General features: G+C 37.3%; 1 protein-coding gene across 1 annotated transcript in view; it reads left to right on the forward strand.

Annotated features, from left to right (window-relative positions):
• The first annotated feature begins 2,736 nt into the window (after positions 1 to 2,736).
• The window catches only part of LOC107041762 (DNA-binding protein D-ETS-6), a 22,629-nt gene continuing 11,171 nt past the window's right edge, over positions 2,737 to 14,194 (forward strand). Inside the window, exons 1-2 of the mRNA XM_015262490.1 lie at positions 2,737 to 3,028; positions 4,788 to 5,036. Of these exons, the coding sequence (XP_015117976.1) occupies positions 2,737 to 3,028; positions 4,788 to 5,036 (541 nt within the window). The remainder of the gene's footprint in view (positions 3,029 to 4,787; positions 5,037 to 14,194) is intronic.

The raw sequence follows: 14,194 nt of genomic DNA on the forward strand, positions 1-14,194 counted from the left end.
CGGTTTCCTTTCTCCTTTTTACGATAGGAAAACGAGATATTTCGAGATCGATTTCCTTTCTCCTTTTTACGATAGGAAAACGAGATATTTCGAGATCGATTTCCTTTCTCCTTTTTACGATAAGACTAGCATAAGAAGGCGCGAGAAATCGAGAAAAAATGATCCATATCTCGCCGTTTGATTATTTCGAGAATACCGCATCAGCTCTTTTAGTAATGAGGACTAGCATAAGAAGGCGCGCTTCGCGCCAAGCGCCTTGAAGGTTAGACCGGATATGACGTGACAGACATCGATTAGTTTCATAAATCGAGAAAAAATGATCCATATCTCGCAGTTTGATTATTTCGAGAATACCGCATCAGCTCCTTTCGTAATAAGGATCGGTCGCGCGTGCTACGCACGCGCCTTCCCATCTCCTCACGTAGTGGCGCTTCGGTTTCAGTATTACGGTGACAGTGATTCGAAATTTTCAAGATATATCGAGATCAATTTCCTTTCTCCTATTTATGATAGAAAAATAAATAGGAATAGGATGAGACCAAACGCGCGCTACAGCTCGCTGTAATTGTAACAATAATAATTGGAAATCTCAAAATTTAATGAATCCTGAATTAAATTTGCCGCCTACGACGATTGTGAACCAATGAGGAATAAACGCGACAGACGTGCGAGATATCGATAGTTATCGACTTTAAGTGTATGTTCTTTTTTAGAATAGGAATAGGATTAAATAGGATAAATCTTATGCAACTGTCGTATTCCATCTAAATAGCGTAGTAAAAATGTCACACTATTCGATATTTCGTGATGACTTCTCAATTTAGGGACACAAGATCGACTGACAATTTGATAGATTTTATACGATTCATCACGTCATTATTGAAGTTGATGCTTCAAATGCTTCAAATCGAAATTGACTCATCTCTTCCGCCAACACCACAAATTCATTACCCAAAACCCCTCTCAGCATTCCAGACTCATACTCATACTCCGCCAAAATTACCCAAGAATGAAAAAATCTCATGGGCATGTGTGTCGAGTCATACGTCGACTCATGCCCTTCCTCCGATATCCGGTTGACTAATATCAGGGTATATAGGAATAATTTCCGTCCACCCTGAGAACTTCTTTTTTTATATAAACGAAAACAAAAACGAGATTAAAGAACTGAAAAACTTAGTTCAGTATCATACATGAAATAGCATCATTCTTGGTAATATTGTTATCTCATATACAATTATTATTAAACATCATTCCGATTGAACGCACATAAAAAATAGAATTTTTTGTATACAAAAAATCTCTATTTCTCTCTTTATTCTGTAATTACAGGAGCGCTTTTTTTTCACTATAAATACAAACAAATTCATCTTTTTTTCTTTTTTCAATTTTTTCCTTTTTTTTAGCGCAACATACAAAATATTCACTGCCTCTGAATGGAGCATATTAAAAATTCTAAAAATATTGTTATGGAAACATCAAAGCTACACATACATTGTTTAAAACTAGAGAGTTACAAAGTGACCAAAGTTTACACAATCCAAATACTATGCGTTAATTTTTTTATATACCTGTTTTTTTTATGTAAATAACTGTAAATAAATGTAAGTACTTTTGTGATTTTGGATAAAAACGTGGTTAAACAAAAAAAAATATCCGGTTGACTCGTATCAAGAGGAAAACAGTTAAAAATCGCGCTCCAGCTGCCGCAGTTCTTCAAAAGGCCCTAACAAAAAAACCTTTGAAAAAATGGGCTAAGATGGCGAAGAGCGACTGGACCGGTGTGATTCAGCGTTGGGCGATGCATCCGCCCCCCTCCCCCTTCTACTTGTTGCCGCTGGACCCGGAGCTTCCTGGAATTCCCGGGGCCCTCGCCGATGCCAATTGGATCGCCGTTTCCCGCGCGATCCATTCACTCTTTCCAGAGAGATCCCCGAGAATATTTCATTCCATAACCGCGTGTGACCACCCTGACGTCACGGGAGATTGAAACCAGCGCGGGAAAGTGCCTCTTCGAATGTACTACGAATATCCCCTCCCTCAGACCCATTCAGATGGATTGAAAAAAAAATAGGCTCGAGTTGAGCGAAATTTTGTCGATTCCTGGATCGACCGGAGACCAGTGACGATCGAAATTTTCACGGAAACGTCAATTATTAAATTGGAGAAATCCATTTTCGAAATTAATTCAAGAATTTTTTTCGCGAATTTTTAATTGTGTCAAGTTTAATTGTTCTCAACCGTCCTAATGATATAACTAAAATGATAAATTTGAACGAAAATTGAAGGTTTCGCGAAAAAGCCCATTCTTTTTCAAAATTGTTGAAAAGTCAGCTTTTCAATTGTATGGAGTGAACGACTAAAAATCAGAATTTGAAAAACATTGAGAACATTTTGATTGGAAAAAAAAGAATCGACAAAAATCAATTCGAACTTCCGCATGATCTTGACCTCCACATTATCAAGTACATAAATGATAATAATAATAATGGTGTTGGGATAGTATGTATGACGAATATTCGAAACTATTACCGAGAATTAAAAAGTGAACGAGTCACTTGGACGTGATTTTCATCCGGCGGCAATCGAGAGAGTTGTGAGCAACTGATGTCTGTGAATCATCAAGGAGCGGAGGTAAGACTGCCCCGGTCGTGCCAGGGCATCAGTCTTTGCTCATCCAGCGGGCCAAGAGAAATTGCGTCTTGGTTCAAAGATGATTGCTCCAGCATTCAGCCGATGGGTCCAATCGTCGCTGATTTTTGTGGCGAGAGGAGTGCATTCAGTGATAGTTTGGAGTGGCCAGAGTACCTGAGCAGGTATGGATGGGATTTTGGTGTGAATATGGAGACTGATATCGGTGATTATTTGGAGATCGATGGGGGCATGGAGACTAGCGACGATGAGGGGGGCGATGATGGGGAGAAGTGCAGTGAAGTGCAATCGGCGAATCGCGGGGAGGTGACGGCCGATAAGCCGAGTCATTGTGATGCGGAAGGGAGTAAGGAGGATCGGGTTATGGTACCAACAAGTGAGTCATGATTTTGAGGAAAATAAAATGGAAAATTGGGCCGGAGGCGGTTTGAGGTGGAACAGTCGGTGGATATTGACGACGCGGAGAGAAGTATTCAATAAAAATTACGTATCTTTTCCGTAATTCCGGAGCGAAATGGCGTTGGAGGAAATTTCATGGAACTGTCACGGAATTTTTCCGCAGCATTCCGTAATTTTTATCGAAATCTCCTGTGAAAAATTACGATACCGTCGGTGAGCGAATTGTGAGTTCCGTAATTTTTACTGGACATTTCTCTCCGTGGAAGTAACAAGGATGCATAGGAAAACCTAAACGTAAATTACGTTTACACGGAGAGAGAAATATTCAATCAAAATTAAGTTCCACTGACATTTAAGGAAATCGTGTCATTGAAAAATCAAATATTCCATTGATTTTCTGTCCAAATGATCTAGAAATCAATAAAATATTCGATTTTTCAGTTCAATTATTCTGTGAAAATTCAGAAAAATTAGGAAACTTCAAAGAAGAATTGAAAATTCATATCATTTTGTTTCAAAATATTCATGTTCCACTGAAAATTCATGAATTTCTGTGAATTCTACTCACAACTTGAAATTTCATAACCATTTTTTCTCTAAATGCAATGCAATTTCACTTTCATCAGATTTGCTATAATATCTTCCATGAATTTAAAAAAAATTTTAAACAATGTACAAAACATGAATATTCAGTTAGAACATGAATATTCACTTGTAATACCACAAGAACTTCAAAATTATCGGGTATTTTCCGATAGGTTCGTTGCAAACAAACGAAGGAGTCAAGTCTGTCAGGTTAAAAAAGGTTTTTTTCCGGAAAAACTTGACGACTTCGTTTGTATGCAGAGAACCTTGAGGAAAATGCCCGATTAATTTTGAAGCTCGTGTGGTATTCGGGGGATTATTTTTCCAATCCAAATGTCGGGCAATATAATTGGACCATGAGACGAAACTCACAATTGAGAAACGAAAATTGTATAATTAACACTCATTTCGAATAAAAATCCTCGGATTATCACAATTGAATTCAATCTGTCAGTTTGACGAGGGGTTAATTCGACTGCATGATGTTTTGTTTTTTATATAGCAACTACCAGAGAAAATTATCAAAAAATTATCAGTTGAAAACCCTGTAGCTTGTACCACGTGATGTCGAATGGGCCAATTATATTGCCCGATATTTGGGTTGGAAAAATAATCAGTACCAATTTACAATAAATTTCCAAATGATTAAGATCCAACTATCTTATTTTCAAGGAATAATAGAACTAAAATTTACGGTGTTCGTGGATTTCTTCATCAAATTGTGAATTTTCAAATCTGAATTTTTTGGAATTCCAGTGCAACTGTCACGTGATGAAATTATTCAAAAAAGTTTCCGAAAATTTTCACTAAAAATTTCCATTCACCTAATTCTCGAGATCGAAAACTTTTCAAAACTACTAGAAAATTCGGCGCATTAATGTGATCACCACAATTGCAAAATTTCCTTCTCATTGACAGCCCATTCATCCACTCGTTCACTTTCATTCCGCAGAAACGATGTGACGAAACTGAACCAAATTCTAAGAACAGCTTTCAAAAAATTTCTCCTCGAGCGCAGTCGATTGAAATTCTAAAATATAGTTAAAGAATTATAAAACCCATCTCGGCAATTATGATTACCATTCAAGAATCGTCTCTCAATCTTTATCTCAGTTTTATCTGGTAATTGAGTGAATGCATTATCGTTTAAGATCCGTCGGACTGGAATGCTAACCACGTGGCAGCCTGGTTGTCCTGGTGCGGACGTGCCTTCTCGATAAATCCTCTACCCTCAGCGAATGAATTGCCGGAAACCGGGAAAGCTCTTCTTGAAATCTCTTCCGAGTCTTGGAAACGAATACCGGGGGGCCAGATATTGGCCCGGCATCTTGGCTATTTGCACCTTCAGGCAACTGGAATTTATTGTCAGGATCTACTGCAGGAGGATAAACGACAGGATGGTTAGTACCTCCCGATTTACTTCCCTATCACGCTCTTCCTCATCCAATGATCAAATCAATGACAGAAAGTCCTGACACGAATCCTCGAATGCTCCAAATTGTACCGAGCCCTCAATTTTCCCTTTCACTGAGAGCAAAATTTGTTCTGTCAACATATTACAGTAGAGGCTTCGTATAAGATACCTTAGGGACAGTAGGAGCATGGAATTCCGGGAACCCCTGTGCCCCCACTACACGGAGAGAAATTTTTGATAAAAATTATCCTACCGTTCTATAAAAGTATATCATGAGTCATCGTTTCCTTATTTCTATTCCGAAATTTAGTTAAAATTAATATGATGATCAAATTTTATTCTACGTTAGAGAAATTTTATCCTGATAAAAATAACAATAACCCTGCCGGTGGAGTGAAAATTACTGTACCGGTAGGGTAAAATTTACCGTTTTAAAATTTTCATTGTTATCTATATAAAAATTATTGGACTGGAAGGGTAAAATTTATTATGCGTCAAGATAAAATTTCACTAACGTAGAATAAAATTTGATCATCATATATTAATTTGTACTAAACTTCAGTATAGAAATGAGGAAACGATGACTCATGGTACACTTTTATAGAACGGTAGGATAATTTTGATCAAAAATGTGTCTCCGTGTACGCGCGCCCATCGAAAGGAGAAAAATAGGGATCAGCAGGCTTCAAATAAGATACCTCGCTCGTTGCGCCCGAATTCAATGAAATTTTCATTTTCCCTGAATGAATATCGATAACCAATCAATTTATATGTGTTTAATGTTTTGAATTTGTATCGCCCGCGTTTCCTTTTCTCTCTAAACCCCGCGTGATAGAATGGCAGCTGATGTTGGGGGATTGTTGATGGACTCGAGACTAATTACAGACGAAGAATTACGATTTTTCGATGAGAAAAGTGAAAAAAAATCGATGTTTATTTCTATTACTTGAAAAAAGTGGTGTGACCCCCCCTTAAGGTCATTAGACCCTCATGATCACTTCGTTCGTCCCTCCAGTTTGACCCTTAACACCGTTTGATCCTTATAACTACTCTCTTCCCGTTGAAAAATGACCGGGGCAATAAGTATCTTATAAGAAGCTCACGGAACATAAATACTCGNCTTCAGTATAGAAATGAGGAAACGATGACTCATGGTACACTTTTATAGAACGGTAGGATAATTTTGATCAAAAATGTGTCTCCGTGTACGCGCGCCCATCGAAAGGAGAAAAATAGGGATCAGCAGGCTTCAAATAAGATACCTCGCTCGTTGCGCCCGAATTCAATGAAATTTTCATTTTCCCTGAATGAATATCGATAACCAATCAATTTATATGTGTTTAATGTTTTGAATTTGTATCGCCCGCGTTTCCTTTTCTCTCTAAACCCCGCGTGATAGAATGGCAGCTGATGTTGGGGGATTGTTGGTGGACTCGAGACTAATTACAGACGAAGAATTACGATTTTTCGATGAGAAAAGTGAAAAAAAATCGATGTTTATTTCTATTACTTGAAAAAAGTGGTGTGACCCCCCCTTAAGGTCATTAGACCCTCATGATCACTTCGTTCGTCCCTCCAGTTTGACCCTTAACACCGTTTGATCCTTATAACTACTCTCTTCCCGTTGAAAAATGACCGGGGCAATAAGTATCTTATAAGAAGCTCACGGAACATAAATACTCGGGAGGCGATAAAAGTGCCGAGAGTGGGGGTAGGCCTCGAGCGCTCGGAGCGCGAGGTATCTTATAGAGAAGTATCTTATACGAAGCCTCTACTGTAATGTCAACCCCCCGACCAAAAACCTAAACATAAATTACGTTTAAGAAATCGTCTTTTTCGCTTTCTGGAGTGTTTTTTGCGCTCAAACTCGCCGTAAGTTACGGTTCCCCCATGGAAAAATATATGTCCTACATAATCCATACATGTCGCACATGCGAAAATATGGTGAATTGGCCCATGGTTGTACACTGAGAAAAAAATTTATTCCTTCTAAGAAAATGTTATTGGTGATATCTTTTTCATACTCTTAGTAGAAGAAAATATCTCTTTTGGAACGTATTTCTCCAGGCCAGTCATTTCCAGATGCTCCGAAATCATTTCCAAGCGTGAGAATTATGGTGATCTATAAGAATATTCTTCTGCATATGATCTCGAAGAAACTCCAATAATAATTATTAACATTTGGAATTATTCCAATTCTCTTTACCTGAGAAAATTGCCAATTTGTAAAATTCGGAAGATATCGGAGAACATTTTGTCAAGGTCATATGTAGCATAATAATCAGATTGTTCAACATCACTGTAATTTTAGAGGATAGACTTGGACTCTCTGAAAATAACTGTCCTGGAAAAATTCGTTCTGAAAAAATATTATCTTCTGACGAGAATATCAATCCTTGGCAGGAATAATTTTTTCTCTCAGTGTATATGAACTATAGATGAAGAATTATATACGATTACATACGGGACAAGTACATGACTCATGCCTCCAATATATATTTTCGCATACATTTCACTCCAGATAGGGACATATGCATGAAAACATACAGTATATCTGATGAGTATATGGGTCATATACTCAACATAGTTTTTATCATATATTTTTCACCCTCTTATATGTAAAAAAATATAAAACATAAAAGATGTAGGAGTCATATATTTCGACTATTGGTCAGCTTTCAATGAATATCTCGGAATCTAAGGCAGATAGCCAAATTTGTTATCCAACCTTTTTTGCAGCTCTCAATACGCTCTCCAAAAAAGGTCATAACAAGAATTTCGCCATTTCCCTTAGTTTCGGAGATATTCCTCGAAAACTCAGCTAAGAGCTAAGTCGACTTGAATCGTTTTACCGCTTCACTACTGAATTTCATTATTAAACTTTCACCCCCNGGAAATTGTCAATGCAATTTCTGATAAACCCAATGTACACAACACTAGAGGAATAATAGATTTGCAGCCGTAAATCCGAATGACGCCGGATTACGGCGGATTTTTTCTCTCCACACATACCATACGAGCTAGGGGTGGAAAGTGACCGGAAAAGGCTAACAGCTCTCCGGGGAAGGGATTTAACGCTTGCCCCCCAGACGGTTTCGCACATTCAAGTTTCAACCCTGGACCCCACCTTTTTATCCCCATTAGATTCCGCTTTATCTCGGGAATATCCGGCCAATGGTTATCGGAACGCGCGAGACCCCGATCTATTAACGATAAAAAGACGATGTCCGAGGATCGTTACCTTTGATTCTCTGTATTGAATTTCGGAGAAAGACATCTTGATTGAATTTGTTGCGTTGCAAACATTTATTATCGTTTCATGATTGTCATAGTCACGAGGATTTTTCAAGTATTTTGGGAATGAGAGGTGTCAGAAATCAGCGGAGGATCAGTTTTATTGAAGATTTCACGGTGCACTGTTAAAAAATTTTGTCTGCATTTTCCGTGCCAAATTCTGGAAATTTTTATTCCATTTTTCCTTAAAAATAAATAAATAGAAAACCAGAAAATTATGGTAAATGCATTCTTAAATTTTCAGGATAGTGATATTGAATGCGATTTAGAGGGAGAATATCATGAAATTTCAGATTTCAGTGAAAATTCAATGCATTTGACACTGAATATTCATATTAGATTGAACATTCAAATAAATTAAGGAATTTTCGTCTTTATGTCCTGTAAAATTCAGTAAAATTCTGCAATTTTGCTGAATTTTCAGTGAAACCCGAAATTTCACGATTTTTTTCCCTCTAAATCGTATTCAGTGTCACTGTCCTGAAAATTGTTAGTCAACTGTCCATGAAATTTCTTTTTTTTCTAACAGTCTGTCACTCAAGACTGAAATCGTATGAAATCAAGTGAAATCCTGGGATTTCATTAATTTCAGGTGATTTCAATCAAAATCCCTTCATGGAGAGAAATGTTCAGTAAAAATTACCGAACTCACAATTCACTTATCGATTACGGAATTGACTCAGAAAATTTAATTGACGGTATCGTAATTTTTCACAGGAGATTCAGAAAAAAATTACGGAACGCTCCGGAAAAATTCCGTGACAGTTCCGTAAAATTTCCTACGACCACATTTCGCTCCGGAATTACGAAAAAGATACGTAATTTTTATTGAATATTTCTCTCCGTGTTGCAATCATGAAATCAGCAACTCATGAGACCCTTTCGAATACATAAAAGAGAAAGAAACTTTTTCATCACGCTGTGACGAAAAGTGAACTTTTCATGAGAAGACCCGGTAAACCGCGATTCTAACCTCGCTTCTTACGGGCCTTCTGACGAAAAATTGCATTCATCACACGGTCCAAAAGNCAATCATGAAATCAGCAACTCATGAGACCCTTTCGAATACATAAAAGAGAAAGAAACTTTTTCATCACGCTGTGACGAAAAGTGAACTTTTCATGAGAAGACCCGGTAAACCGCGATTCTAACCTCGCTTCTTACGGGCCTTCTGACGAAAAATTGCATTCATCACACGGTCCAAAAGTATTTTCTGACGAATGTGATTATAGGTCTCGCCTTCGGCTCGGCCTACAAAGCCACATTCGTCAGAAAATACTTTGTGGACCTTGTCATGAAAATAACTATTTCGGCACGCTCCGCGTGCCTAAAAGTCCAATTTCCGCCACATTGTGATGAAAAATATTGTTCGTAACTCGTGAAAAAATGTTTTTTAGTTCGTGGGATTAAAACCTCCCACTCGCCAAAAAACACTTTTTTGCACTCGTTACGAAATATACTATTTCGACTCATTTGTCGTGTATTATTCTACGTATGCCCATTTACGTGTATTATTTTTCACATAGAAAAAAAAAACAAATTGGTGAAAACCAACACGTATTTTCTTGTACGACCTTCTGAAATCCGCAGAAAGTATCGAAATATCGTGTTGTAGATAGACACTGTTTGTGGGAGAAGACAGAAAAACAATACAAAAAAATATAACATCAACAATCGATATTCTCTGACAATCTCCCATATGGCGTTGCATGTTTTGACTGCACGGAGGGAAAAATTCAATAAAAATTCCGAGAAAAAAACGTAAAAATTACATTTCGAAACGCAATCCGCGAGCGAAGTAAAATTCCATGAAAAGTGTGAGTTGGAACTGAAATTGTACGAATCGTCACGTAAATTCTACGATTTGTTCCGTAAAAATTAACCAGCCGTCTGATGACTCACTGCTGTGGGGACAAGTCATTCCGTAATTTTTCCCCAACGATTGAGAAATTTTACGGAACAAAACGTAGAAATAATTCGCTAGCTTCATAAAAATTGTTGAACGTTCAAGAATTTTTTATTTTGGAGGCATAATAAGTCGCCAAATTTCTGTAAGATTTTACTTCTTCGGAAAAAATGACGTGACAATTTCGTACTTTGTTCGGTGATGGACCTGAAAATCCACTGAACGTTTCCGATTCCTTCTCTTCCATTCCTATAAAAATTGCCGGAAAACGGTTCCCGCTTCCGGATTACGTGAGTTGTTCCGTAATTTTTACTGAATATGTCCCTCCGTGTGCGGTAATTAACAAATACATATTTCCCCAAAAAATATCTATTTGCATATTACAAATGTCACATAAAATATCTATTTGTGATATTTAAATATCATTTAAAAATTGCCGGAAAACGATTCCCGCTTTCGGATTACGTGAGTTGTTCCGTAATTTTTACTGAATATGTCCCTCCGTGTGCGGTAATTAACAAATACATATTTCCCCAAAAAATATCTATTTGCATATTACAAATATCACATAAAATACCTATTTGTGATATTTAAATATCACAAATAGATATTTTATCGAGTGAAAGGAAAAAAACAATTTGATTCTTATGGCGTCACCTTGATGGTTTCATCCCTACATTTACCCCATATTTTCCTCCAACTGAATGATCATTACTGCCACCTCGAATGGCCTGAATAATACATGTATCTGTATGGATCTATCCGTCATGATGGCTGGCCTCTCGACTCGTCGTTTATTAAACGAATCAGTGTGTTATCGTGGTGAGAGAGCTCTCATGAATAAACCATCGAGTGTTTAGGGTGAAGAGCACAGTATATACTTACATAGTGTCTTGCACCGGGGATTGGTTCCAACAGTGGTATATACCCGGGCGGAGTAAAACGTATATACCGACGACATCCTCAGCTCCCCTTTCACCTCTGCACCAACGGCGAAATTCTAACGGACGAAGGAGGGGTGGTAAGCTCACTGCAGGGCGCGGTTATATTGTTTTCTAGATGAGCCCCGAAACATTCATCCATTTCATCCCCGGATATCCCCAACGCTGAAACTATCAATGGATCATTTCAGTAGCGAAGTGGTAAAAGGAGAAAGTCAATTTTGACTATTGACCAGTTTTCAATCAATATCTCGGAATCTAAGGAAGATGGCAAAATTTTTGTTATGACCTTTTTTGTGGAGCTGATTGAGTGCTACAACAAATGTATTCACAAAAATTTCGCTATCTCCCTCAGATTCGGAGATATTCCTCAAAAAGTCAACTGGGAGATGAGTTGACTTATCTCCGTCTACCACTGCACTACTGATTTTCGTCATTGCGAGGGGCGGGTCACCCCTCATCGGGTGGCTCAGTGATTTCCAGAATGAGATGATTTCCCATGATTTCTTGAATGATTTCTGTGATTTCTCAATGAGAATTGAAAATCATGATTTTTTTTTATTAAGCATTTCTGAACAATTACAGTTCAATTTGCATTCATACAATTGGCTATAAAAATTAAATCATATGAACTATTTACAAATATTGTGATGACTTGGAACTATTAACAGTATACTCCAGATTTTTATGGAACATTTGCAAAAAAATCATGATTTCTTTTCATTTTTCGTGGTTTTCATTATTTCTACTGAATTCTGAGGATTTCTTGATTTCCAGATACAGTAGACTCCCGTTATAGTCGCACTCATGGGGGAATAGGGGAAGTGAGTTCGGAGAATGTGAGGGTATTTCGCTACCCCCACGACGTCCGAGGATTTTTTTATCGACAATCTTACCGCTCACCCGATTTTCTCCACAACCATCAACTTGAAAATTTCTTTCTGTTCCTGATCATGAAGAATTTGATGATGGGATGTAATTGTCGGAAAAATTTCACTTTATTTACCACTTTAAATATGAAAAAACACGTAACGAAGTTTTGAGGTCTTTATGGGATAAACTTATTTTGGACAGTATAATCTCTCAAAATCCCTGCATATAAACGCCGTTTTCCCACACTTAATCTACTAATATAAAGGTGTCATTGGCGAAAACTGCAAGAAACAGACGAGCTATCAATGATCCCACACCACTTGAGCCAACTAGTGCCGAGGATTTAATTGTTTAATTTCTGTGAATAAATATTTCCAGTTTTTTTTCTCAATTTTTTTTTCCAAAGTAATTATTTGTCGAATAATTTTTAACTTCCCGACCCGAAGGGAGGAAGTTATTGTAATGACCCCGAAAATCGAATGTGGAAATTTAAGCATTTCTCCACGTTTCATGACCTTTGGAACCACTTCTAACCCTTTTCATTTCCAAAATAATTTGTTCCGAAGGAATTTTTTCCAAGGAATTTTTTCCAAAATATTTTTGCCAAAGGAATTTTTTTTAGACGGACACCTTTCTTTCTGTTACCACCATATGCTAAAGTAGGTACCTAGTTACCATTGTGTTATTCATCATGTTTTGAATCGTCAGTCGTACCTTGTTGCGGTGGCGAAATCGGTTAACGCGTCAGGATGAAAAGCGGCCTCGGCCACGCTATCTAGTCCGTCCGTCGAACGTTGATAACGGCCCGCAACTTCGTACGGGGTTTCTGAAAAGTTCATAACTTTTCAGATTCTCGAGGCACAGCTAATAGCTTTCAATACCTCGGCGGACTGGATTGGCGGACCCGAAGGACTGGGCAGTTTCCTGAAGATCTCGGTTCAACTCCGAATCGCAACAATTTTTTTGCATTCTATCCCCCGAGAGAATCATTACCCGGCGGCATGGGTTCGAATCCCGGCTACACCACTTTTTTCGTTTTCCCTTTCTAACAACATATTTGGGATAGTTTCTATTTACGATCATGTTTTGAATTAATTCTCAAATTATCGACAATAAAATATTGAAAAGTAACTATTAATAGTTGTATTAATGAGCATTGATGTGAAAACAATATTGATATAAATATTGCTATTCATTCTCAAATTATGATTATCAAAATTTTTTTTTTTTAATTAATGCTTTAGAAATCCGTATTGGATTTATTAGCTTTAAAAAATAGTTCTTTACATTGCGGTTACGGTATCAATTGTTGATTTGTTACAGAGTATTTTGTGTTTTGATTATCAAAATGCTTCAGGAAAATGAAACCCGTTAACTCTCAAATTGCGATTCAACGATACTTGTCTGTATAAACCCTGTGGCGGTTACGATCCAAGAATAGTACATTACGCAACTAGTGCGGAAAGCAGGCGGTTGATACCGCCTGCTGTCCGCACGTGTTGCGTATACTATTTTATATGATAAGTGCGTGATGAAGTCTGGGGGCGGGGAGGGGGGAGTGGGGGGAGTGGGGAACGAAGCCCCCCACGAGAAAAGGGGGTTCAGGGGGCGAAGCCCCCACTGAAGAAAAAAGATCACATTTATTTAAAAAAATAATTATAAAAAATTGTGATTTAAAAATTATGCGGAACTTCTGAAGAAAAAATTAATTATATTCATTAAATATGTAGTTCAAAAAACTTGTAAAGTATTTTTAATTGAAAAAAATTAATTATAATAATTACAAAATACAATTTTTAAAAATCATTAAGAATTCGCAAAAAAAAGAAAGTTATAATTATAAAAAAATATGATACAAAACGTTATTGAAAAATCGGAGAATATTTTATTTCCATTTTCTTCAAATGTCACATCACCAATAAACTCCTCCTCATCAGTAAATAAATTCTCCTCACTGCCTAATTCTTCATCACTATCAGGAATTATACGATTTTGGCTCATTTTATCTGCTTCGAAAATCACCTTTTCTTTTTTCAGTCATTTTGTATATCCACTATTCGGAGGTTAGATTTCCTTCCGTGTTATTCTCTTTTAATAGGTGATGCGCATGCGCGTCATGCGTTATTTCGG

This window comes from Diachasma alloeum, unplaced genomic scaffold (assembly GCF_001412515.2).
Source record: "Diachasma alloeum isolate Michigan unplaced genomic scaffold, Dall2.0 Dall_scaffold_00379, whole genome shotgun sequence".
Taxonomy (NCBI): Eukaryota; Metazoa; Arthropoda; class Insecta; order Hymenoptera; family Braconidae; genus Diachasma; species Diachasma alloeum.